Source organism: Ruditapes philippinarum, unplaced genomic scaffold (genome assembly GCF_026571515.1).
Source record: "Ruditapes philippinarum isolate M1 unplaced genomic scaffold, ASM2657151v2 ctg202_1_1_1_1, whole genome shotgun sequence".
In the NCBI taxonomy this organism is placed as follows: Eukaryota; Metazoa; Mollusca; class Bivalvia; order Venerida; family Veneridae; genus Ruditapes; species Ruditapes philippinarum.
Window position 1 is genome coordinate 435,568 of NW_026857221.1, and position 23,808 is coordinate 459,375.

Below are 23,808 nucleotides of genomic sequence, written 5' to 3' on the forward strand. Positions count from 1 at the left end.
TTTCTAAGTATATTTAATGCATGTTTCACGCACATCTTTTCACATGTTACAACATTTTCATCTTTAATTCGTTAAATGTTGAAGATTGAACTGTAATCAAGATGCTGTACATTCCTTCCACCAACCCTGCTTTTTTCAATTGCATTGTTGCTATGAGAATTTAATTATGACATGTTATGTTATAATCGTTGGTTTCATTCAAAACCGGTACATGTAATCATTGTAATATGAATGCTTAGACTTAGGCTGGATAAACTGAAAAGATATACTGAAAATATTCTTTTCTTGGAACTTAAATTGCTTTCAAAACCATGCATACATGTACTTTTCTAGATTTTTTTCTTATTTAACAGCAGCAGAAACAGCACCGACAAAGGTACTTATTTAAAATCAAGTTATTAGCTCAACGTACTACAACGAATTATTAGTAATTCTAATACTCCTCGTGATTTTGTCTCTATAGACAAAGAAGAAAAGAAACGACGTCCTCCCTAAGTATACAACTCATTCATCAGAATGACGTCATTTCAAAAATGCAAGAATAATTTAAAAAAAAAACACTGTTGTAAACACAATACAATCCAGTCTGAGACGTAAGTTTTTATTTTTGAAAACTTTTTTACTTATTATTTCTTTTGTTTAATAATTTCTATATCTTTGCAACTGTAGGGTGAGAAATCGAACAACGTTATACGAAAATCGGCACCGGAAGTAATATCCGCTTGAAAAATTAACATTAGTAATTTTTCCTCATTTTATCTTGTTAGAATCGAAATAATACCGGTCTGAGAGGTGTTTATCGGCTATTCAACACCGGTTTTTGTCGTTTTGTTGCGAAAAAAGTAACAACAAGCGGTCAATCCCTATGAATCAAAACTCCAAACCGCCGTTAAATAGCCGATAAAAGCCGCTAAGACCGATATTATTTCTTAATCCAAACTGTTAAGTTTAAAACTTTTCAAACACTTTTAACTTAATATTCCGGTCTATATCAGTGAAACGAAGTAAATTACTACCATAGAATAATGACCACCCGATCATTACTCTAAAGGAAAAGTAACCATTTTTTAAAAAAAACGATAGCTTCTGACTCCCTCTTAAGAAAAATGATCTCCCCTATGAAACCATTGGAATATTGACCCCTATCTAATCGATCTTTAACTGATTCTTACCTACTGGAAGCATTAGTAGAAAATTCTCTATAATTTTGATGTTACCGCGACCGTCTTTTTCAATTGACCAAAATGCCGGTCTTAAAAGTTAACTTTTGTTCAAGTCTATTGACAGACTTGAACTTTTACAGAGGCTAAACTTACTTTAATATAATACATTACATTATGCTTTATTGTTTGCTTGAGTCTGTTCATGAGATAATGAAAAAGTGCAACATCTCTAACGCCCCTAGCACCGCCGTGGCTTATATGGTATTCAATCTTCAATAAGTGAAAGTAAAGGATTAGTGATACCGATCCGAAGGAGCAGAAAAGATATAACAATACTCAGATGAAGTACTGAAATATTTGCTTTGCTAGTGCGTGCTTTAACAATACTCAGATTGTTTAGGAGCGGTGGTAACACTTCCTAGAGTCATTTTCATTAAAGAATACGGACTTTATTGTCATACTTAAAGTATTTACAAGAGACAGCTTTTTCTGTAAAACTGCACAAATAGTTAACCTTATCCAACTTAATAGAAATTGACCTTAACACTTTTGAACTTTTGCAAACTTTTTATTGTGTCCTGAAGTTGTGCTAAATGAAATCGCTTTGTCCGCCCGTTTATCCGAAATTACGTCCATTGTATCGAAATAAAATACTGGGACAACTGTCATCATTCTATACAAAAAGTGACCACTTTTCTATGTATCCATATTTACTCCTGCTGAAAAATAATTTCTTAGTCATTATGTTATATACTTGTTTTGTTTACACGCATTCTTTTTCTTTTAAATAATGGTTCGTGTAAAGACACAATGTGTCTCCTCCTTCTCAGAAACCTGAATAATATTGACCACTGTCAGTATCCCAGAGAGAAAAAAGACCCACTCTTTTTCATATAATATTCTCAATCTGACTTATTTAAGTTTATATCGTGTAACTTTACCGCGTTACGTTGTATAGCGGTAACGCGGTAAAGTTATTTCTTCACGTTAATATGAGAGAGTGACCACTGACCAGTGCTTGATTGTTTTGTTGAAAACTAATCAATGAAAATGAATAGTATGTTTATATAGAGGTAAGTAGGGTTACATTCGTCAGGAGGTGTATGAATTAAAAATCTTAATAATTGGTTACTTAATTTAGAAATTTAGGATATGTTTAATTGCAATGTTGCAAAACGTGTAGTTAAGTAGTACTACATTTTTTTGAAAGACTTATTTTAAGTGGCGGCGTGGTCGAGTGGTTAACGCATCGGACTAGTAATCTAAGGATTGCTGACCGCGTGGGTTCAAACCCTGTCAGGGGCAAGCCGTTGTTTCCTTGAGCAAGAAACTTTACATTCATTGCTTAGTACTGGTTGGTTCCAGGAACGGATTCGAGAGTGTTTCAATAAGCTTATAGCTTCCAACACAATCGAACTAAAATAAATTTGTATAAACCAATCTGACTTATTTAAAGCATATTCATTTAGTTAGATCATGATGGCAGCTTTGAGTTGTTTGAAACACTCTAAAATCAGTCTTCTGGAACTTACCTATACTCGTGTTTTATGGAAAAAAAACATAGTCGACTCGAACCCATGATCAATGTTTTAAGAGACAAAATTCTGGAAACAAAGTGATCCCTCGGAAGCATTAATCACAACAAAATAACATAAGAATTGCAGACTCGGTTTGATTGAGTCTGTACATGAGGGATAATGAATAAGTGCAACATCCCTCACGCCCCCTAGCACCGGCTTGAGCGGTACTCAATTCTCAACACTTTATAGTGTTGGCATCAATGATCCCGAAGGACCAGAAAATATAACAACACTGAAGTGAAGTACGGGGCAACTTTTTACGGCTTCCACACGGCACTTGACACCTGCTGTTGTGAAAGTACAAAATTCTGGAAACACAGACACCTTAACAACTCCCCTAATATAGTATTGACGTAGATTAAAAATATAAGTGGTGAATTGCAATTGCGCTAATTAGCCACTCAAGAAATGACACAATCCCCGGCTATTCTTCATTATAACTCCGCATTTTGACGGAAAGGACTGGAAATTACCATAAGCGCCAAAAATATACATTGTATATCAAATGCGCCACGAATTATAACGGTAAAGTTGATAAACGGACTTTCATTCACTGATTCTTTCACATTTTCCTCGTGAAAACTTGTCAATATTTTTATAACGCAAGCTTGATTGACAACTACTTGTACATTACAATCGCAATAGTAAAAACGAACAAACGCACAGATTTTTAAATGTTCATTTTCTACCTACCCCCTTAAAATGAGCAAGGAGCAACGTTGCTATGCATTGACTATCAGAAAATGCAAATAATAAATTATTTCATTTGATATGCAAGTTGACGCAAATGAAGTTCTCCGGTCATCCTCCCCTAAGTTCAACAATTTATTTTCAACTTATGACTATCACTAGTGATATTGATGCATTAGAAGTACAAAATGTATTACAGCGTAACTACACGTTTTGAAACCTTTCAAAAAAATGTAGTACTACTTAACTACACGTTTTGCAACATTGCAATTAAACATATCCTAAATTTCTAAATTATTAAGATTTTTTAATTCATACACCTCCTGACGACTGTAACCCTACTTACCTCTATATAAACATACTATTCATTTTCATTGATTAGTTTTCAACAAAACAATCAAGTACTGGTCAGTGGTCACTCTCTCATATTAACGTGAAGAAATAACTTTACCGCGTTACCGCTATACAACGTAACGCGGTAAAGTTACACGATATATGTGTCCTACACATTACTTTAGTACGTGCATATATTAATGAGAAGGTGAGTGAACTGAATATTAAACATTTATATATTTAAGTTGAACTGTTTAGACTGTAGTGCATGCGTTCTGTCATTGTTTATCATCGATTCAAAAGTTGTTAAATGCCAACTTGAATGGTCTAGGTTTTATGAAGATGAATTGCAAATTACACAGCTATTTAACGCTTACTCCCCCGCCCTCGTAAAAAAATACATGTTAAATAACATTTGTAAGTCATTCCAGATAAACAAATGAGTTCATTTCGTCTTTGTGACTAAAGACATTTACGCATTGCCCTCATTTTTCCACATAAACTTGTCTTTTTTAGAGAGAAATGTTATAAAACGCAGATAGGAGGAAAGTAATGTGTTTGCAAATATATATTGATTGTCAATTTTTTCCCGGAGTGTGCAAGGCAATGAGAAAACACAGGACACTAATAGAAGATTCTCGGCACTAAGGAAAACAGAAAGAAGAAAATACTTCATCCGACTTCGTGACGGTTTCTTTATTTTCTTTTTGGTATCCTTGGTGAGGCCCTACTTTGGTTGACGGGCGATAATTAAGGGAGGGTACTGCACACCGTGATGCCTCATTGAGTAAAGGCGACACGGCTGACGGTACCCTACTTCTTTTACTGAAGAAAAGCATCATCATCATCATTATCAGCAGCAGCAGCAGCAGCAGCAGCAGCAGCAGCAGCAGCAGCAACAAAGCAATAAAGTGTAAAACGTATAAATAGTTAAGAATAAGAAGTAAATAAAGCAAAAGCTTTAACATTAATATCGAAATAGATTACTTAATTTTTTTATTAAAGATCAGATCGTACTTTGTACATTGATCACTCATATTTTATTGGTATTTTCAGAGATTTAAAATGACATATTTTATACCTATCCAATATTATCTTGGATTTTTTAAAAGCATTTTAAAGGACACGATGATCTATTGCCAAACCGTTAGAGCAGAATGTTAATTATGTACAGCTAGCTAACGAACGCTACGTTAACAAATATAACATTTCAATGAAACAACAATGCCATAAAAGTGTCGGTTATAAATATCAAATGAATATTAATGAGTTATACTTCAAACGGTCGAATGGTAATATTTTAAAGTTCTCACTTCGATAATAGAATATTAAGTAGCTCGTCTTATTCTTTTCGCAGCCATGCGTCAGAAAATCTGGACGAATCAACAATGAAATGTTCCGGGCACTATAATGCAGCGTCATTATAAAACACAGTACGTGTACCTCAACTATATAAATCATTGGTTATTGCAATATTCTACGAGATGAAAATGACAGTTGATATCTGAAAAAGATATAGACTAGTATAGTATACAGAGACAAACATGCCTTTGGAGAAAAAAGTATAAAATACAGAAAACATGCATAAGAATATACGGTAAAGGTATGTCTCAGAAAAAGGAACTGAAAGGACCAGAGTAGGCGTGTCTCTGAAAAATAGGTATATTGGGAATGGCATGCCTCTGACAAATGTATCTATACGGGGAATGGCATGCCTTCGTAAAATATAGGTATACGGGAGTGAGAAAGGTAGGAATACGGGAAATGTCATGTCTCCGAAAACGATAGGTATACGGGGAATTGCATACCTCCTAAAAAGGTTATGGAGAATTTCATGTCTCCTAAAAAGGTTATGGAGAATTTCATGCCTCCTAAAAAGGTTATGGGGTATGGAATGGTGCTAGGTGGCCTGAGAGATATTGCATAGTTACATTATCCCTCATGAACAGAATCAGAGTCTGTAATTTTCATATATTGTTAATTTCATTGCTTCCGAGGGAAGATTTTAATATTAACTATTTAATATCATTGTCTAGAATAATATTTACCGTGAGTTTAAGCATGAAATATTTGATCCTTTAGAATATCAAACTTCAGTACTATAAACAGAAAATTTTGTACATCTGTAATCTCTAACATGCTTACACAAAATAACATGCTATTAAATAATGACGATAGAGAAATAATTTTAATATAATGCGGTTGATTGACGTTATTTCCGACGTCATAAAAATGCGTGATTTCCTTCCAAATACGTCATTAATTATTACTTACATTATATTTCATTTTCTCATTATCATGAAAATGAAGCTACAATAACAAATAATGAATAAATACATCTATATGTTCTTTACAAACACTTTAAACTAAAATGGTTTGCTTTTTCTAAAATCCTATTTGTATTCATTTGGAACGATATTTAACTAATACATTCTGAATCATACTTGAAATGTAAATTTTAAACTATACCATATACATGCGTTTTTTTTTACACTTTTTGCACTGAATTTACCATTATATAACTGGCAAAAAGACAAATATTTATCAGATTTTATAGCCTATGTATGACCACACAATTCTTTATTGGCAAATTACAGCACATGCTTATAATACATGTATATTCTATGTAGAACCACACAATGATACTTTACCAGTGTAGCCAATGTTCATATAATTTATGTATGGCCACACAATAATTCTTTACTAGTCGAGCTAATGACTTACAGCTTATAGTAAATTAAAACCAAATTTAGTCGCTTTCATTGATGAAAAATATCTCATTATGGTCAGTTTTTCTGATTTGAATGTTAATTTGGCCTTTCTGACACTGAAGCAGTTGTCACGGAAAATATTGAAATATTTTTCCTGAAGTGCATAATTTCTAATTGTGAAAAAAAAGTCAGGAATGTAACTGACCTATAATATCAGAAACAATGGGAAAAGCTTATCTTAGAGCTAAAAATGCTCCAGCAACACTGTGACTGAATAAGCGAGCAGATTGATACACTCGGACACACGGATGGACAGACGCATTTTAACCCAGGGATCGTGATTTGGAGCCCCTAACTCTGGTTACAGGCGGGCATATTTGTTCATATGGCAACAATACTGGTAAGGATCAGGAACAGGCCTGGGCCATGATTCATATAAGCTGTAAGACCTTGTTTCACAATCGAGTTATAATACATATGTTTATACTTAGGGTAACTTTTACAAAGGTCGTCATAAATTCCATGAACAAGAAGGGCGGATGTCTTCTTCTTGTAAACGATAGGTGGGAACCGATTGTAAATAAACGATTAACAACTAAACTCGCACTGAACTATGTTATTTACACATTATATGGAAATAGTTTATGCTTGTTTGATATAAATATATTTAGGAAATTCATTAACGAAGAATTTAACCTTATTTGATTGATATTCTCCTAATCATGATGCATTGTATCAATTTCGAACTCCTCCCATAATTTTGTGCGGAGTACTTACATTGAACGTGATTTTTTTTCAAAGTCACAAGAAGAAAAAAAAACAACAACTATTTTTACATGCTCAATTAAGATGGATAGGTTTAAAGTTTTGTTTTTTTTTTGCTTTACTGAAATTGATACCTCAAACTGGTAAAAGTAATCAATACTTCGCAACTGATCTTACGTAAAATATATCAATTATTTTAAACAATGTATTGAATAGCCGCGCATGAAGTTATTATTTATAGAATTGGATAGAGAAATTAAGGACAGGTACTGTGAATTTGAATAATTTAATAACGAACTTATGATGTGTTTGATTAATTCAAGGCCAAATAATTTCAACTAAAATAAACTTATTTGAATATACCATAATAATCTCCAATGTAAAAGAACGTTTTTTTTTGAAAATGATAAATATAAATGTGCATATATAAATTACATTTTAACAATTAATAATTTATAATTTGTCCAGACTTCAGATGTGTTTTCAAGTTTATGCTAAGCAAATTATTTACAGGTTTTTATTTACAGGAGAACGGCGGATACGTTTTGATATCAGCGTGTTGTTATGTATGTAAATATAAATTTAGACAAAGGACTATTTGTTTCTAGGACCTTATAACACACTTATCATCATTCATCCTCAATCGTAGTGTTTTATAAATTTTATTATAATATTAATGACACAAAACATCGTGAAGTATAAAAGGTGACAAACGTAACGTTAAACATGTATGTGCATAGGGAAGTAGTTTAGTATTTTTCTTTGTTAGAAGGAGTTATTGTTTACGCTTTTTTTATTTTATTTTTTGTGAAAAAAATAGTATTGTGGCATATTTTAATGCTTTGTTTACTTTTCGCTAAAACGGAACTATTTTGATAATACTGTAGTCTTATATATGGTACGTAGATAAAGCTGTTATATTATTATATTTATGTTGATTCTTTAGTTGGGTATGTAGTGATCGCATATTTATGTTTTTTCCCTCTCAGTAGATGGTTGAAGAATAGTGTACTCGGAACAATAATATTTTATATTGTTGATGAATATCTAGTGGTCGTATATGTTTTTTATCTATATTTTTGGACAAACAGTGATCGATATTTATTATATATTTAGATGTTTCTTATATCATTAGTACACATAATTCGCTCGTGGATATTTAGAGATCGCATGCGCTCGTGGATATTTAGAGATCGCATGCTCAAGTTTCTTTTGGCTTGTGTATCTTAGTATTTTTTCAATAACTCATGGATATTTTTAAAAGCGTATGTTTTAGTGTATTTTCCCCATATTTCATGAGCATATTGTATACGTATGTAGAAAAGAAAAGAATAAAAGTATGCATACGATAATTAGAAAACACTCAGAGTTAAATCCTAAACAGTTAAAATTGTTTCATTCTTTTATTCGTGTAAAAAACGTTTTCATTTTTTTGGTCACTTTGCACAATAAAAATTGACTTTTCAAGAGAATAGATGCAAGTAAATGATATGAAATTTAGTATGAATGATTGGTTCGGACTTTTATCAAATAATTAATGGTACATGTCTCGATAATTTTTTTTCTAGTTCTTGTTGTTAGTTCTTGTTGTGTCAAACGCTTCAGTAGAGTCCCTTTAAAATAAATGTGTACTCATATTTTGATCTACCATACGACGATTTATAGTTGTATATACATGCACTGTATAAAGAAATGGAGTAAGTGCTTGCTAATTAAATTATGATTATTTAAATAGGTTTGCAAATGATGAATTGTTTGTAAATCATAGAAGATGTTGATTTGTAAATGACAAGGGATGGATGATGTAATTGTTTATGTAATTTTTCTTTTTGCATGAATATATCCTTTTCTTTGATAACGATCATTGTATTATGTTCAATTTTAAAGTATCGTTTGTTTGCTTAAACAAGTACAATTTGGCTCTTATGAGCAAAGATCTTCAAAACTAATTTTTGAACATTTTTTTATTGCTGGAATTCACAGAACGTTTTTTTTTTAAATAATTGTTTTGTTTCTTGCAGGATGCAAAGTTTGAAATTAACATGTGTAGTTCTAGCATTAACTATCATATTATCGGTCGTCCAGTCGAAAAATATTAGTAAGTATTTTCGAGTTACTTTACTTGAAGAATAAAGCTTATCTTATTTTGTAAAAGTTCAAATCTTCTTATGTAAACATAAAATCTCAACTTAAGTCAATAGGCAACATTTAGAAGCTGGAAACCATAATTGCATGAAATTATCTTTTATTTGACGTAATTAAAAAAAAGAAAAAGAAAGAAAGAAAGAAAACAAAAACGTTTTCCTAAATTCTAAACTATATCAGCATTTTTAAGTTGATTAACTTGATTCCATTAAGAACTAAAATGTTTTGAATTATGTGAAATGTTTATTTCAGCGAAAGGGAGTGGTTGTTATTACAAGGGGTCATTTCACCATGGTAACTGGTCAGATGGCTGTGAGTTCACATGCACTTGTCTAAATATAGATACAGGCCATTACAAATGTAAAACACGGTAAAAACAAGACATAATTTGATATCATATCAACTTCAGTAAAAAAATAAAAATTATTGTTGCATATGAGTATAGTATATTTAGCTGCATAAATAGTTATCAAAAAGTAAAATACGTGTTGCTCTAAGTTATATTTCTAGAATTATCATTGATTTGTTACTATTCGGAAATTCAGATTTCCCTAAAGAAAATGGTTGCAAGTAAACAATTTACTTTTTTCTACAATAATTAAGATGTTCAGTATATCATCAATTACCACATGGTTGCAAGTTAACAATTAACTTCTTTTCTCTAATGATATTTAGATGTCCAGTATATCATCAATTACCACATGGTTGCGTGTTGAAGTTACCTATTGGCGAGGAATGCTGCCGTCAACCGGACTGTAGTGCCGTCACAGTGCCATATACAATCATTACCGGCGGTAATAACGGAAGTTACAATAAAGCACCACAAACAGTAATAACAGTAACACTAGTGATAACGGAAATAATAACAAAAATAATGAAAAAAATAACATCAGTGGTAATAATGAAAACAATAAAAATGATAACAATAGTGATACCGGAGTTAACAGGAATAATAATGGAACAAAAGATGGAAACAATAATAATACAAGTAACATGAACGACCATCATATTAACAAAATCAATAATACGTCCGACAGCAGCGATGTCAGAATGTCAAATGTTAGTAACAATAGTGATATCAGTACCACTTCTAACAGTAGCGACTATATCAACAACAATAACACCAACCAAAACAACAGTGTCAGCAATGATTATCCTAATTATAAAGTTTTAACCACAACAAGCGCATCCAACGTGAAAACGTCTGTAAAAGGTAAATTCAAATGTCATTAACTTAGTATTCCATAAAATGATGAAGTATTCCATTATACAGTTTAAAAAACCCGCTTTACGACCACCCCGTTTTCGAGAACCAACCCGCTAATACGAACGAATTTTTAAAAGACCCGATTTTTTTATTCTTTATTTTAATGGTCGCCCTGAACCCGTATTTTGAGACCACCCCGTTATTCCGTAATACGACCAGTAAATCAGTCCCATTTCGTACAATTCTGCTACATTTGGAAAACTACAAATACGACCGGCGCGGCACCTTTCTCACCTTGATATTGGACATGACATGTACTATTGCCTGAAATCTTTTTGACCGTGATGTAAACAACAGGTTGTCCTAGTTTACGACATTACCAACGACATCCAATTTATGGCACGACGGTCATTTAGTTTGTATCAAACCCCCCAAATAATCAATAAATTGCCGATAATTCTTAATTTCAAACTTTAATGTTCATAACCTGGAGGAATATAACAAACAAATAAGTTGAACAGCCCAAAAAGGTTTGTTTTAATTTTTTTGAATTTTTAAAAAAAAAATTTTACTTTGGTTTTTAAGGGTTGAGGGAAAAAGGTGAAAAAATTTAAAGGAACTATCACAAAAAAAGGGGGACGAGGATGCCAAAAAAAGAAGGGAAAATTTTTTTGGAAAAAATTTCCAAAATATTTTGGAAATTTAAAAGGGTTTTTAAAAAAAAAGGGGAAAAAGAAAATTAAAAAAAAATTAAATGTAGGCCAATTTTTTCTTTTGAAAAATTTGGTTTTAAAACTTTTTGCAATGATTTAATTTTTTGGGTTTCTTTTGCCCAAACTTTAATCCCCCGTTTAAAGCCTTTTCAAAATTTTTCCTTTGGCTTTTTTTTTCCCCTGCCCAAAAATTTAAAAAAGGAAAAAGCTTCTTTTTGTTTTTTGTCAATTTTGGCCTGAATTCCCAAAATTTTAAATTTTGGCCTTTTTTATTTTGGCAAAAAGGCAACCCACCATTTATTTTTGGAAAACAAAATTTTTCAAATTTCCTTCCCAAAAATTTATTAAAAAATTTGTCCAATTTTTCCTTTAAAATTAAATTTTGGAAGGGGTTAAAAGCCAAAAAATTTTTCCCAAGGGGTTAAAAAATGTTTGGAAAAAAAAAAAAATTTCCTTAAACACATAAATGAATTGTTAAAGCAAATAAAAATTAAAGCTGAAAAAGGGGAATCCCCTTTTTTTTGGCTTTTAAAAACCTTGTCTCTTTTATTACACCCCCCTTGTTTTGGGCATAATTACCACTTTAAGTTTATAATTTAAAATTTTAACTCCCCGGGATAATTTTGCCTTGGGAATAAAATTAAAATTTTAAATTTAAAATTTAAAAAAACAAAAAATTTATTAAAGGCCAATACAACAAAACCCCAATGAAATGAACTAACGAAAATTCCTGAAAAAAGGAAAACAAAACCCCCGTTTAAAGGGTTTTTTTGAATGTTGCCAACAAATGACATCTTCATGCTTTATGTATGGTGACTATTTCTGTTCAGACGTGTTGTAAACAGGCCATAATGGGTTCATTATTTTGCCTTAAATTCAAAAATTAAAATTATACACAAGATGACATAGACAACTATAACTTGTTTTTACAAATTACAGATGTCGTGAATATACTGACATTGAACCCGGATGTGCTCTAAAGTTATCGTCAGTAGACAACTGCTGTTGGGTGCCAAAATGTAACATCACTGAGATTTTTACAGTCCTAGAACATACAAACAACACTGAAGCAATAAACAATACAGAAAATTATACCAATTATATAAATACGAAGCATATAGACTATATAACAAAAAGTGAACATTTTTACAATGCAACTTACATGGATAACATTGAAAATAATACAACTTATATAAATAGTGACACATTTATTACAACAACTGACATAGCAACAGCTACACCTACAACTTTCCCGCCAATTTTTGGGTAAAAAGAAACCCCAAGGCAACAAAAATTTTTCCAAAAGTTACCCCCAAACCCTCCGTATCCCAAAAAGCAAAAAAAATTTTTCTCACTTTGAAAAAAAAGGGGATAAAAAGCTAAAAAAGGGGAATCAATGAAACCCATTTTGGAAACTCAGAAGTAGCTAATGCAACGGAAACTGAAAAGTTGGCAATCATATTTTCGAGATTCGGTCCTATAAGATTATTCACAGTTAAGAAGGATATTAATATTGAATCTATTAACAAAGACGAACAGCACAACGAAATAAATAATGTGACAGGAAAGAACAACCTCAGAAACCATCACGGTCACAGACAAGTTATAATACAGACTAAAGATTTTGTATCAGATAACAGTTACCTTGTTACAGGTTTAGTAATGTTTTACTTTTCATTCACAATATTAGTGATATATTATAATATTTTTTGTGTCAAAGTCAAAATGTTCATTGTATATCAGTTGTCGGCAGGCAAAGAGAAGCCATATCCGAAGAAATACCAGAACTACAAGCAACATTTTTATGTTTAATTTACATTGTTATCTTTTTAAAGTTAAGAAATTCCAAAACATATGTAATGACAGTTTTAATAATAGAAAATTTGCAAAGCGTAAAAAAGATAAAACATTTGCAACGCGCAAAATGATACATTTATTAACCTAAAATGAAATTTATGCAAAGATATCTTCTATCTATTTTAAACTTTTAAAAACATCTTTTTCATATATAAAATGCATTTTGTAGAATATCTGCTTGCTTTATCTATTATCGTTTGTGGATCTGAAATAACCCAAGTTATACATTTTATTTTGTTCCAGTGGGAGTATGTAAATATAAAACAAGCCCTTTAAACAAAAATAAAGCTTTTGCGAATGGGGGTTGTAACCCCTACATGTGTATTTTGAGAACGTTTGCACGGGGGAATCTTTTAAATTGTAGAAAGGTGAGAGAAAACTAAATTTTTACAAGTGGTGAAGGAATTTAAAGTTATTTTAAAATAACAAATTTAAAAACCCTGAAGGGATTAAAAATTAAAAAGCCTTTTCATCAATTCCCCTTTAATCAATGTAATTTAAATGAGAAAAAAGAAAAAAATTTTAAACCGAGGACACTGATGTCTATTTTTTCCCCCAATTTAAAAATTTTTTGTTTTTTTTTGGGATGACAAAGAAATAGAAAATCAAAACATTTAGTTTGAGGGAAATGAAATCATATTACATAACAAGTCGTGATTCAGGTACAATAATTGTCACTTAATAATTGCTTTACAATCAGATCTTACCACATTGTCAACCTTTTAAGGAAGTGGAAATAACTGGAACAATTGTATGTACGTTAATTCTATGTTAATTAAGATCTTTCTGTACCGTATATATGGGAATACGATTATTCATAATGTACATGACTTATTTGAAATTCAAGATAAAACGTTAAGTATTTTGGTGATAGAGATACAAAAATTGATTATCAAAAACAGTATATGTAATCTTGTGTCTTGTCTTCTATTCTAACTGTGAAAATTATGAAACATATAAACTATTGTCCCGAGCATATTTATTGTCATTAAACTGAATAACAATTGCACCATGGTTCATTTATTCAATAGAGTATATTTAATGCTAATGAGTAATTTATGCTAGTATTCAATAAATTACCACCTGCTTGATTTTAAAATCAACTTCAGATAACAATTATAGCCGTACAATTAGTCTCGTTGGTAGTTAAATTGAATAATCATCTTACGTGATGTATTATATATTCTCAATACTTTTAAGTTGTTGTATGTTCTAACTAACGGCACTAAATTCTAACCGGATTTAATCTATGAGATCTAAAGTAATAGTCCAACTCTGCAAAAACATTTATAAGATTAACATAACTGTTACATGTGTACTTTATTTTCAGATGTAAGGAATATAAAGCCCTTCCTATTGGATGCACAATGCGTCAAAGTAATATAGACAATTGTTGTTTCGTGCCAGACTGTCGCCATGCAACCGTTGCCAATGGGAACCATGTGTTCACAAGTTCTAGAGTATTATCAAAAATTCAACAAATAGGAAAAACTGAAATGTCCTTGTTGAAAAAGATGTTTAATCATCGAAATAAGTTGAGAAACAAACAGGCATCTCCCGATAAAGAGAAAGTGATAGGTGTTGAAGTAACAAGGGCAAAATTACAAAACGTTTCCCCAAACGTTTAATGAAAAAGGACCCCACATAGGCCCGAACTTCCCAAAAATTTGAAAAATGCTTGATGATCAAACAAATTTTTTCCGTTTAAAAACTACAAAATTACTATAAACAACCGGGAAATATTATCCCGCCCAAAAAAGAGCCCCAAATAAATTTGGGAAATTTTTCCCTACTAACAAATTTTACACCCCAAACAAAAAATAGTAAAACCCTTTTAATTTAAAATTCCCCTCGGGAGTTTAAAAGAAGGTCCAAAAGAAGATACAATAATGCCAAGAGGGAACCCAAACATTTCCCTACAATAGCAACACCCAAAATGGACTTTTACAAAGTTTTGAAAAAAACGGGGGTTATTTTCGCCTCAATTTTGACACTCTAACCCCCAAAGATGTAATCAGTAAAACCCGTTAAAAATTTTCGTTTATCCAGAAAAAGAGGGTAAAAACAATACATTTAAGGTATGTCCTTGATTTGTTTTTTAGATTAACATAATCCAAAAACACAGATGTTTTATGTAGTTTTTATGAAGAATAATTTTTTAAATTTTTAAAATAGATGTAGATTTTTCATAAAATAACAGTGTTCAATTTTGCAAAACCTTCAACGATTGACTAATTCAACTTCTAAAACACCCTTTAAGTCTAAAAAATGACAATATTTTCATTTTTAAAAAGCTTTTCATTGTTGATGTCCAAGTCGTCATATAGATGTGCCGTCTTTTTTCTGAAATAATTTTTGTGTGGAAGTCAAAATAATACTTTGTTTGCATCAGATATAATTTCACGTCTGCTGCAATTTACGTCAAGTGATAAGCATTTAAATGCTTAAATCCACTTTGACAACATAATAGAGCTGAAATCTGCACTTGGAAAGATTGTAAAAATATGTATTTATTTCTGTGCCATTAACACTTTATTTGGTTGAGTTTTACGTCGCACCAACCCAGAAAAGGTCATGTCGACTTTCAGCTTAACTTGTTGTGCCCCTACGTACATTATTTCATGCATGAATGAGCACCTGAGTAGAACTACCGACGTTCCGTATGCTTGCTAGATAGATTCCTTACATGATAGAATCCAAAGTCCTTGTCGGGATTCGAACCAACTTTCTTCAACAGTTTATACATTGTTTATCCTTTTTCATCTTTAGTTGAATCTCATTTAATGTTTAGTACAATGTGATACTGTTTTGTTACTGTACTGATGTTAATTGGCCGTTTATTTACGTGTGAATTGTTAGAGTCATCTTGGAAGAATTATAAATTACTAGTAATTACATGATGTTAAAACATGTGTGATTATGTTTTAGCTGTAATCGCAGCGCCCACATAACAGATCTATTTGTTCATATATTAATACAGACTTAACACTCGGCAGAAAGTGCCTGATTACCAATACATATCGTATTTGTTTAGGTTTTTGTCAGTACAGAAATAGGCGATATATGGAAGGCGACACGTTATTTGATGGTTGTGAGAGAAAGTGTATTTGCCAAAGCAGTGGCCAATTTATCTGCAAACAAAGGTAAATTAAGATATTGTTTCTTCATATATGCGAGCTGAACTTGAGTAAACTGAACCGTGGGTTATAATAATACTTTTATATATGTTCACTTTGAAATGATACATGCCAAATAGTTAAGCTGGAGAGCATGTTTTTTTTCCATCAGAATACATCTAAATGAATTTTCTTATAAGTATATGTACAAAGATCCATCCTTCGAAGTACCAGTGTTTTTTAACTACAGACAATAATCTTTGTTTAGCTTGGACTTTCTTTAGGGATTCTATTTCTCTCTATTTTGTCGTTCTTGTCAATTTATTTACCTTGAAAAACTGAACAATATTAATAATAACGAAAATCAATGGCACTCTATCCTAAAAATAAATTTTCAAAATATTTCTATTTCCAGATGTCCTGTGCATAGAAGCGTGCCCAGTGGGTGTGCGTTGTTGTCACCTAGATCTGGACAATGCTGTTCAACACTTATATGTAGACGAATTCCAACCAGAAACAACCCACCAGCATCTTATTTTGACATTTAAATCCATTGACATTATATGATATGTAAAATCTCCTGTGTTATGTAAATTATTTATTTATATGATTCATGTATAAATTGTACTTCTTACTTGAATAAACAGTACAAACATGTTTAGATACACTACGACTACTATTATATTGCATGCAAGTGCCACGATTATTGGTGTGTATGTTGGGTTAAAGCAGCCCCGAGCTTTTGTTTTTATCTGGGAAAACAATTCAGTGTTGTTTCAAACTAAGTATATCAATAATTTTATTTTGGAAAAGTGTACCGTAACACTGTAGCCTGTAAAACAGCGTCCCGAGAGCTATTCATAACGCGCCAGTGACGTTCGTTTCTAAAAATAGAACATCGGGGACATGTTTTTTTACATATAGAGATCAGACCAGTAGATTATAGGTAATGAGGGGTTTCCTTATTCTTTACGTATTTTATCGATGGCAAATTTCATTTTCCACCTAAATTCTTTTGATGTGGCAATTACATGAACCAATTGATCTAAAAGTAACATATTTAACCTTTGGAAAAGCTGATGACCGCTTTAAAGTAAAAATGTTAGCACTTTTTTATTTGGTGGAGACCATATAGTAAGCCATTTGAGCATCGAACCTAGGCAAGAAGACCATCAACACGCCTGAAAGACATTCGGAGAACCTCCTTATATCTTAATCGATGTAACAAGTTTTTTTATGTTATGTTCTGGTACTTCATCAGGAAAATCTTTTCCCTGCAAGTGGCTATCTATCTGTTGTATATTAAGCAATGTTCAACTAGAAATGTTTCTATAGATACACCAATATATCCATTGTTTTCTTTTTCAAACAAAACTTTGTACAATTTATGGTGAGTAAAAGCATAGCTGTTACACTTTTGGAGTAATGCGTCAAAATTTATTGCTAAATCAGGGGCCATAAATCCTTTCAATAGATAAATGACAAATTTAAGAAAATATAATATACATTTAATTATTTCAAGGTCAAGGACATTTAACGGCCAATGTCATATCTAACTTATTCCACATGAAAGCTTGGTCACAATAGTTGTTTTGTCGACATATGAATGAAATTCGTACATAAAACAACAAACTTATGACAACTTAACCAAAGTCAATACGATAAGGTCAAGGTCAGTTCAATCTTTCAAAATGTCTTGTCCAAAATGTTGTTTTGTCCAAGTATGGAAATAGTCTACTGATTTATTTCAAATTTAAAGCCAATTTTATTGACACTACATTTAACATGTGCTTTATTATGAACAAATATTTGTGGTGAACTCCTTATCTGATAATAAGAACTAAACAGGTTAGTGATTTATGCATAATTTCCTTTTCAAGGTTTGGTTAAAAACTTGTATTTATGAAATTTAGATTGCAAAATTGTTCTTATTCTCTTTTGACACACACGGTTTAAACAAATATCATATTCTAGAGACAGCAATAAAAAATTGTGCAGAAATCTCTGCACCCTTTTACCCTGTTTTCATTTCCTATTTCCACTGAATTGATCAAATCCTACAAAAATAACAAAATAAAGACAACTAAAACAAAATTCAAAACTCTGACCTTGACGCTCAAGGCCATTTAAAGATCAAGGTCAAGGTCAGTTCAGCCTTTTAGAAGGTCTTTTCCAAAAGGTTGTTTTTGTCAAAGTATGAAGAAAGTCTATTTATTATCAATTACAAAGTTACAGTCAATTTTAAAAACTTCATTTGACCTTTAAGATCAAAGTCACGTATGAGTGAAGGTGAAAGTCTGTCTAGTCAATCAGAAGGTCCATCCTAAAAGATTATTGTGTTTACAAGTTTCAAGACTATCCATTAAAAAATAATACAGTTATAGACACTAATAGAAAAAAATCGCCAAAAAACATTTGACCTTGAAAGTCAAGGTCATTTTGAAAGAGGGTCAAGGCTTGTCTACTTGAAGGTCTTGTCCCAAAGGTTATTGTGGCCAAGTATGAAGACAATACACCTGGAACTTAAAAAAGTTACGATTAAGGCTATTAGAGTTTGCGGACGGCAACGGGAACGCCGGCATGACTGCAACAATACCTCCATTTTTTCCAAAAAAAGTCCAGCTTAAAAAGCCAGGAACCGGTATGTCTAAGGTCAACATCAGACCTTTAATGTAAACAACAAATATATGATGCCGACGAGCATAAAATGAATAAACAAATGACACTATGTAGAAGTTTTATCATTTTATTTTTCCAAAGTATTTTCTTTTCATACATTTTATGTATTTATGCGCATGTGTACAAAAAGACAAAAGAGAACACAAAAAAAACCCCAACAAAAAACAAAAAAAAAACAACAACAAAAAAAAACAACCCCCACTCCCTAAAAAGCATAAACAAAGAATGTATAGATGACCCCCGATATTTCACATGTGATTCATTGTTATGTTAGAATATGTTATAATTCTTTAATGCAAATATAAGTCATTGAGATGTAGTTTCCGTCAGGAACTTTTAAAAGTGCTTTCCAATATAAAACACGAAAGGAAAGATAAACAAGGGAAAGTTGCGTTCACAAACAGAGCACCGAACAAATCAAAGAAAGGATCATCGGAAAGACTATGTAAACATAAAGACAGATAAGGTGGGGCAAACTGACCCGGACCATGATTTATATACGTTTCATATGGAACCTCAAGTGGATGCCCCGTGATATTTATCTAAGCTCTGACAATCTCATTATATAGGCAGGGTCATCTTTGACGTCGGGCATGATTAATATTACTTTTGAGGAAGGTTAAGCTACAATCCTAGTATATAATATTTGTGACAAGCTATCCCACTAGAAGATTTAAAAGCATTTTCCAGCTTTACTGGTAGCGGGTAAAGGAATAACTCAGATGCCCCTTTGAGCATTAATGCAGGTTTGAGTGGGCAACTGAGCAGAACCACTGACGCTGCATAAGTTTATATTCTCACATAAATAAAGCGACATCAGAGCGAATCCAATTTTCACCATTTGGGCGTAATTTATTTCACGACCAATGAAGAGGGCCAGGTAGTGAGCTTACATGTCAAATAATGAGTCCATATAAAAACCCAAAAAACAAAATTGAAAATGTTGCAGTGCTTATGAGATAAATGTTACGCTCCTACATGTTAATATTCAAGTCAATGTAAAAAGTCACCTTGAGACGAGCAATTATTTCCACTTGGTAAATGACTGATATAACTTAAAGAAAAACCACAAAATGATCCTTTATGCCCAATTCAAAGCGCTTTTATTGTACTTTCTGAGGAGAAACTTTTTTCAGTCTGTCTTATATACATGAAAATGTAGCAAAAGTGACTTGCCGTAGTAATTTACAACATCTTGGACATGATTTATATAACTATGAGTGTAGTCTAGTATATACAATAGTCTAGTTATATACAATGTGCTAAATATATAAACCCTAGGACCAGTAGTTGCCGAGAAGAATTCAAAATGTCTACTCATATTTAAGTCTATGTTAACTAGCAGGGGCGACACACATTTTGACCCTATACACACGATTTATCAAACCGTTGTAAAAGGAACACATGGCTTTGCTACAAGCCTTTGGAACCGTAAATGATGTTGATGATAATTCTAGAGATTTCATTAAAAACCCTATACTGAACTCAATGGTCGCCAGTCGTCATTCCAGATTTGCAGACAATGAGGATTCAGCTGTTATGAAAGCCCTTGGGAATCTTTTCACCCCCCAATTTCTTCTGTTGGATCAGATATTGACAATATGTCAGACTATTTGTGCAAAGTTGGTTTTCAAGGAGAAGGAATGAACTTCTGGGCTTTGTCTATTACTTTAGAGCTTTAGGGTCCGATCCAAGCAACCAAACAGTGACTGATTCTACTTCATGTGCCAATTTAGCAATCAACAACAAGTCTAGTTATCCTGCTGCTGCAGAGGCTGTCCAGAGATTCCTTATTCTGCCTGTGTCAACATCTGATTGTGAGAGGGGCTTCTTCAAGCAAAATAAAAAAAAACTTCACCCAGAAACTGTCTGTCTCTCCCCTCACTTGACAATCTCCTGAAAATTTCTATAGATGACCCTTCTCTGCCCACCTTCCCATACAAGAGCCTTCAGACTGTGGTCTACATCCAATAGTAGAAGAATTATGAATTATCATTCAGGGATATCACAAGGATTTGACATTTCACATCAATTAGCTTACAGTCATTGATATTTTTGCACAGCATTTATCTGCATGAAAATTAGATCATTTGCTCATTTTTAAAAAATAATTTTGATTGGAATTCACAGACTTTCAGATTCAGTACGTAATGGCCGATGGTCATGTAGCTAACAAAATGGCGGCCATCTAATTTCATGTAATTGATTATGGAATCGTAAAGTTGTTTTAAAATTAAGTGTTTATGAAGGAGACCACACAAAGAATTGAATGAACAATAGTTTATCACAATCATTATAGATTATGGAATGTACGAGTATTGTAAATAAAATATCAAATATAGAAAATAGAATATGGACTTAGATAGAAGCGATGTCATCTCATTTTCAATTTTGGTGTAGTTCACTATATTGTATAAAGGCAACTTTTCAAAAAATGCACAAACCAGTGAAAAAATGCATTTTGTTGTTTTCATGTATGCCAATTGTATATTTAGTTATGTATATACTGTATATTAGGATATATAAGTAGCCAAGGATTATTAGTTATGGTTCTTAAAAAGGAATTTAAGTAAAAAGAAATTATTGTTATAAAGATATTTTAGTAAATGTGAAAAATCTTACTTAAACTTTATTATCATTAAAGATATGTTTATGTATATCAATTTATTTGCTAATATTAACCCCCTTAAAGGCCCCAAAAGATTAGGGATGCAGCAGTCATGTCAGTTATTACGAGACTTAAGCTGTTAAAGTTAGACGTATATTCAAACTCTGAGAAAAAGAAACTCAATTATTCAGCCAAAATCATAGAATTCCTGGTTTAGTTGTCAGTTTATTGTAATTCAGGGTTTTTGGGATGATTATGGTCAGGGTTTTTGGGATGATTATGGGAGAAGAGATTAGGTACAAACTGAAGAATATGATTGTTAAAAATAACACAATCTTTGAATGACAAAAATTGAACGTTGTATAAAAAAGTTGTTTTTGATGAAATGGATATCACATTTTTCAAATATATGCTTCGAAATTTAACAAAAATTCGGTTTTATGATGAAATGGATACCACGTTTCGCAAGTTGAAGTTATTATATTAAGTGTCATAACTATAATACACTGAGAATGTATAAAGTGAATATCATATTTCTCAAATATATGCTATGATTTTTTGAAGATATTTAACGCTTCTTGCTAAAATGGATAACTTTTTTAAACTATTATATTGAGTGGAAGAAGTGAAAGACATTGTCAGTTTATAGATGAGATTCTAGATTATAAAAGTTTAATTATAATTTTTACGTATGGTCCCATTTTCTTTTCAGTCTATATTGGCATCATGCTACGGCTGAAATGAAGAAGACAGGAACCACACAAACCTATTTGAGCTTTTATTGGAAAAAGGAAACAGGGATATTACACCAAAGACCGAGGAGCAAAACAGTATAACTGCAAACGATCACTGAAACCACAACAACAATGAAACGGGACCTGGATTTGTTACAAAACGGCAACTCTGAGCAATCGGGAGATCCCAGATTTCTCATAAAAGGAACTTGCATAGTGTTTGCATGTGGGTTCCTACGGAACCGGGAAATCGGGAGAAAGTCGGGAATTTGAAAAAGCCCGGACTTAAAAATGTCTTGAATTTCGCGAAAACTGACCAAAACCAGGAAAACTCCGGGAAAAAGTACGAAAAAGTTTGGGTACGAAAGAATTAAAATCCTGCTGAAGAGTAATTATTATGGAGCTCCGCTTTTACACACGCAATTCAAGCGTTTCAGCGATCATTATTACATTTCGTCTTCATCAGCATCATGCTTTTTACATTTTCATCAGGAAATCGGAAGAGCATCAGTCGCTCAGCAGACATTTTCACAAAAAATCTTACGATTTATCTTAAGTTTTTCACTTACGATAATCGTAAGTTAAATCTTAAGTCATTTTCACAAAGTCACTCGTAAGTTAAAATTTTATCTTAAGATAAAAAATTCACTAACGATAAATCTTACGACAAAAACATCCCTAGCAACGTTCATTTGATAGTGATGTGCATGCTCTATATTTGATTCCGGTTTTAAAATCAAGTAATCAAGAGCTTGAAATATCTATTGAACACAATCAAATTTCAATAAGAACAAAAAATGATTCAAACTTGAAGATAATTATATATATCTAAAAGATTCAGAAAGAAGGTATACTATGTTATTAATAAATAAAAAGGTACCACTAGTACATGCTGGCAATGAAATCGAACTCACCAATTGTACAAATAATAAGTTTTCTAATACAAGTCTACAGTATAGTTCACATTATTTTAAACTATTCATAACCCTCTCCATCGTGACGTCATCAAGTCATGACGTCACAAATGTATATGTTGAAAATTAATTATACCTCAATTTGTGTTATTTATAGCATACTGTTTGCTTAATATTTAGTTGTCCTCCAACTTTTTGTTGTTTTTTATTCAGTTTAGGTAAGAGATACATGATATTTTACCCTTAAGAGAGAAAAAATTACACTTACGAACGGGGAAGACCTATCGTAAAGTTACGACAGATTTTGCACTTAAGATTTTCTTAAGATTTTTTTGTGAAAAGGAGATTTATCGTAAGATTTCTCTTACGACAAAAAATTGTCGTAAGATTTTTTGTGAAAATGTCTGCTGAACTTAAAGTCATTATCTATTATTGGCCTGAATTTCGAGATTTACGATATTGTCAACATACAGTCAACTATAAACTTGCAAATTACAAACTGAAGCCAGAGAAGAGCCACAACCAAGAGGAACACTTCAAGCTGTGGCTGCACAAATCAAATGATCACAAATCAGTATATTGTAAGGCTTGTA

General features: G+C 32.0%; 1 protein-coding gene and 1 long non-coding RNA gene across 3 annotated transcripts; both read left to right on the forward strand.

Annotated features, from left to right (window-relative positions):
* Nucleotides 1-7,710: 7,710 nt before the first annotated feature.
* On the forward strand, nucleotides 7,711-10,596 carry LOC132749086 (uncharacterized). 2 transcript variants are annotated; one of them, XM_060738765.1, is made up of 4 exons: nucleotides 7,711-7,970; nucleotides 9,264-9,340; nucleotides 9,640-9,757; nucleotides 10,063-10,596. In XM_060738765.1, coding segments are annotated over exons 1-4 (519 nt in total). In that variant the 5' UTR covers nucleotides 7,711-7,968; the 3' UTR covers nucleotides 10,385-10,596. The 2 variants fall into 2 exon arrangements, with proteins under 2 accessions (XP_060594748.1, XP_060594749.1); XM_060738766.1 differs by lacking the exon at nucleotides 7,711-7,970 and adding an exon at nucleotides 7,990-8,140.
* Nucleotides 10,597-15,414: 4,818 nt separating this feature from the next.
* On the forward strand, nucleotides 15,415-16,947 carry LOC132749087 (uncharacterized). Its single transcript, XR_009628368.1, has 2 exons — nucleotides 15,415-16,307; nucleotides 16,696-16,947. It is a non-coding gene; the product is annotated as an uncharacterized LOC132749087 (long non-coding RNA).
* Nucleotides 16,948-23,808: the final 6,861 nt, after the last annotated feature.

Coding starts and splice junctions, on each gene's coding strand:
- LOC132749086 (XM_060738765.1), top strand. Junction 9,341..9,639: donor CGTCCAGTCGAAAAATATTA/GTAAGTATTTTC, acceptor TGTTTATTTCAG/CGAAAGGGAGTGGTTGTTAT. Junction 9,758..10,062: donor CATTACAAATGTAAAACACG/GTAAAAACAAGA, acceptor AATGATATTTAG/ATGTCCAGTATATCATCAAT.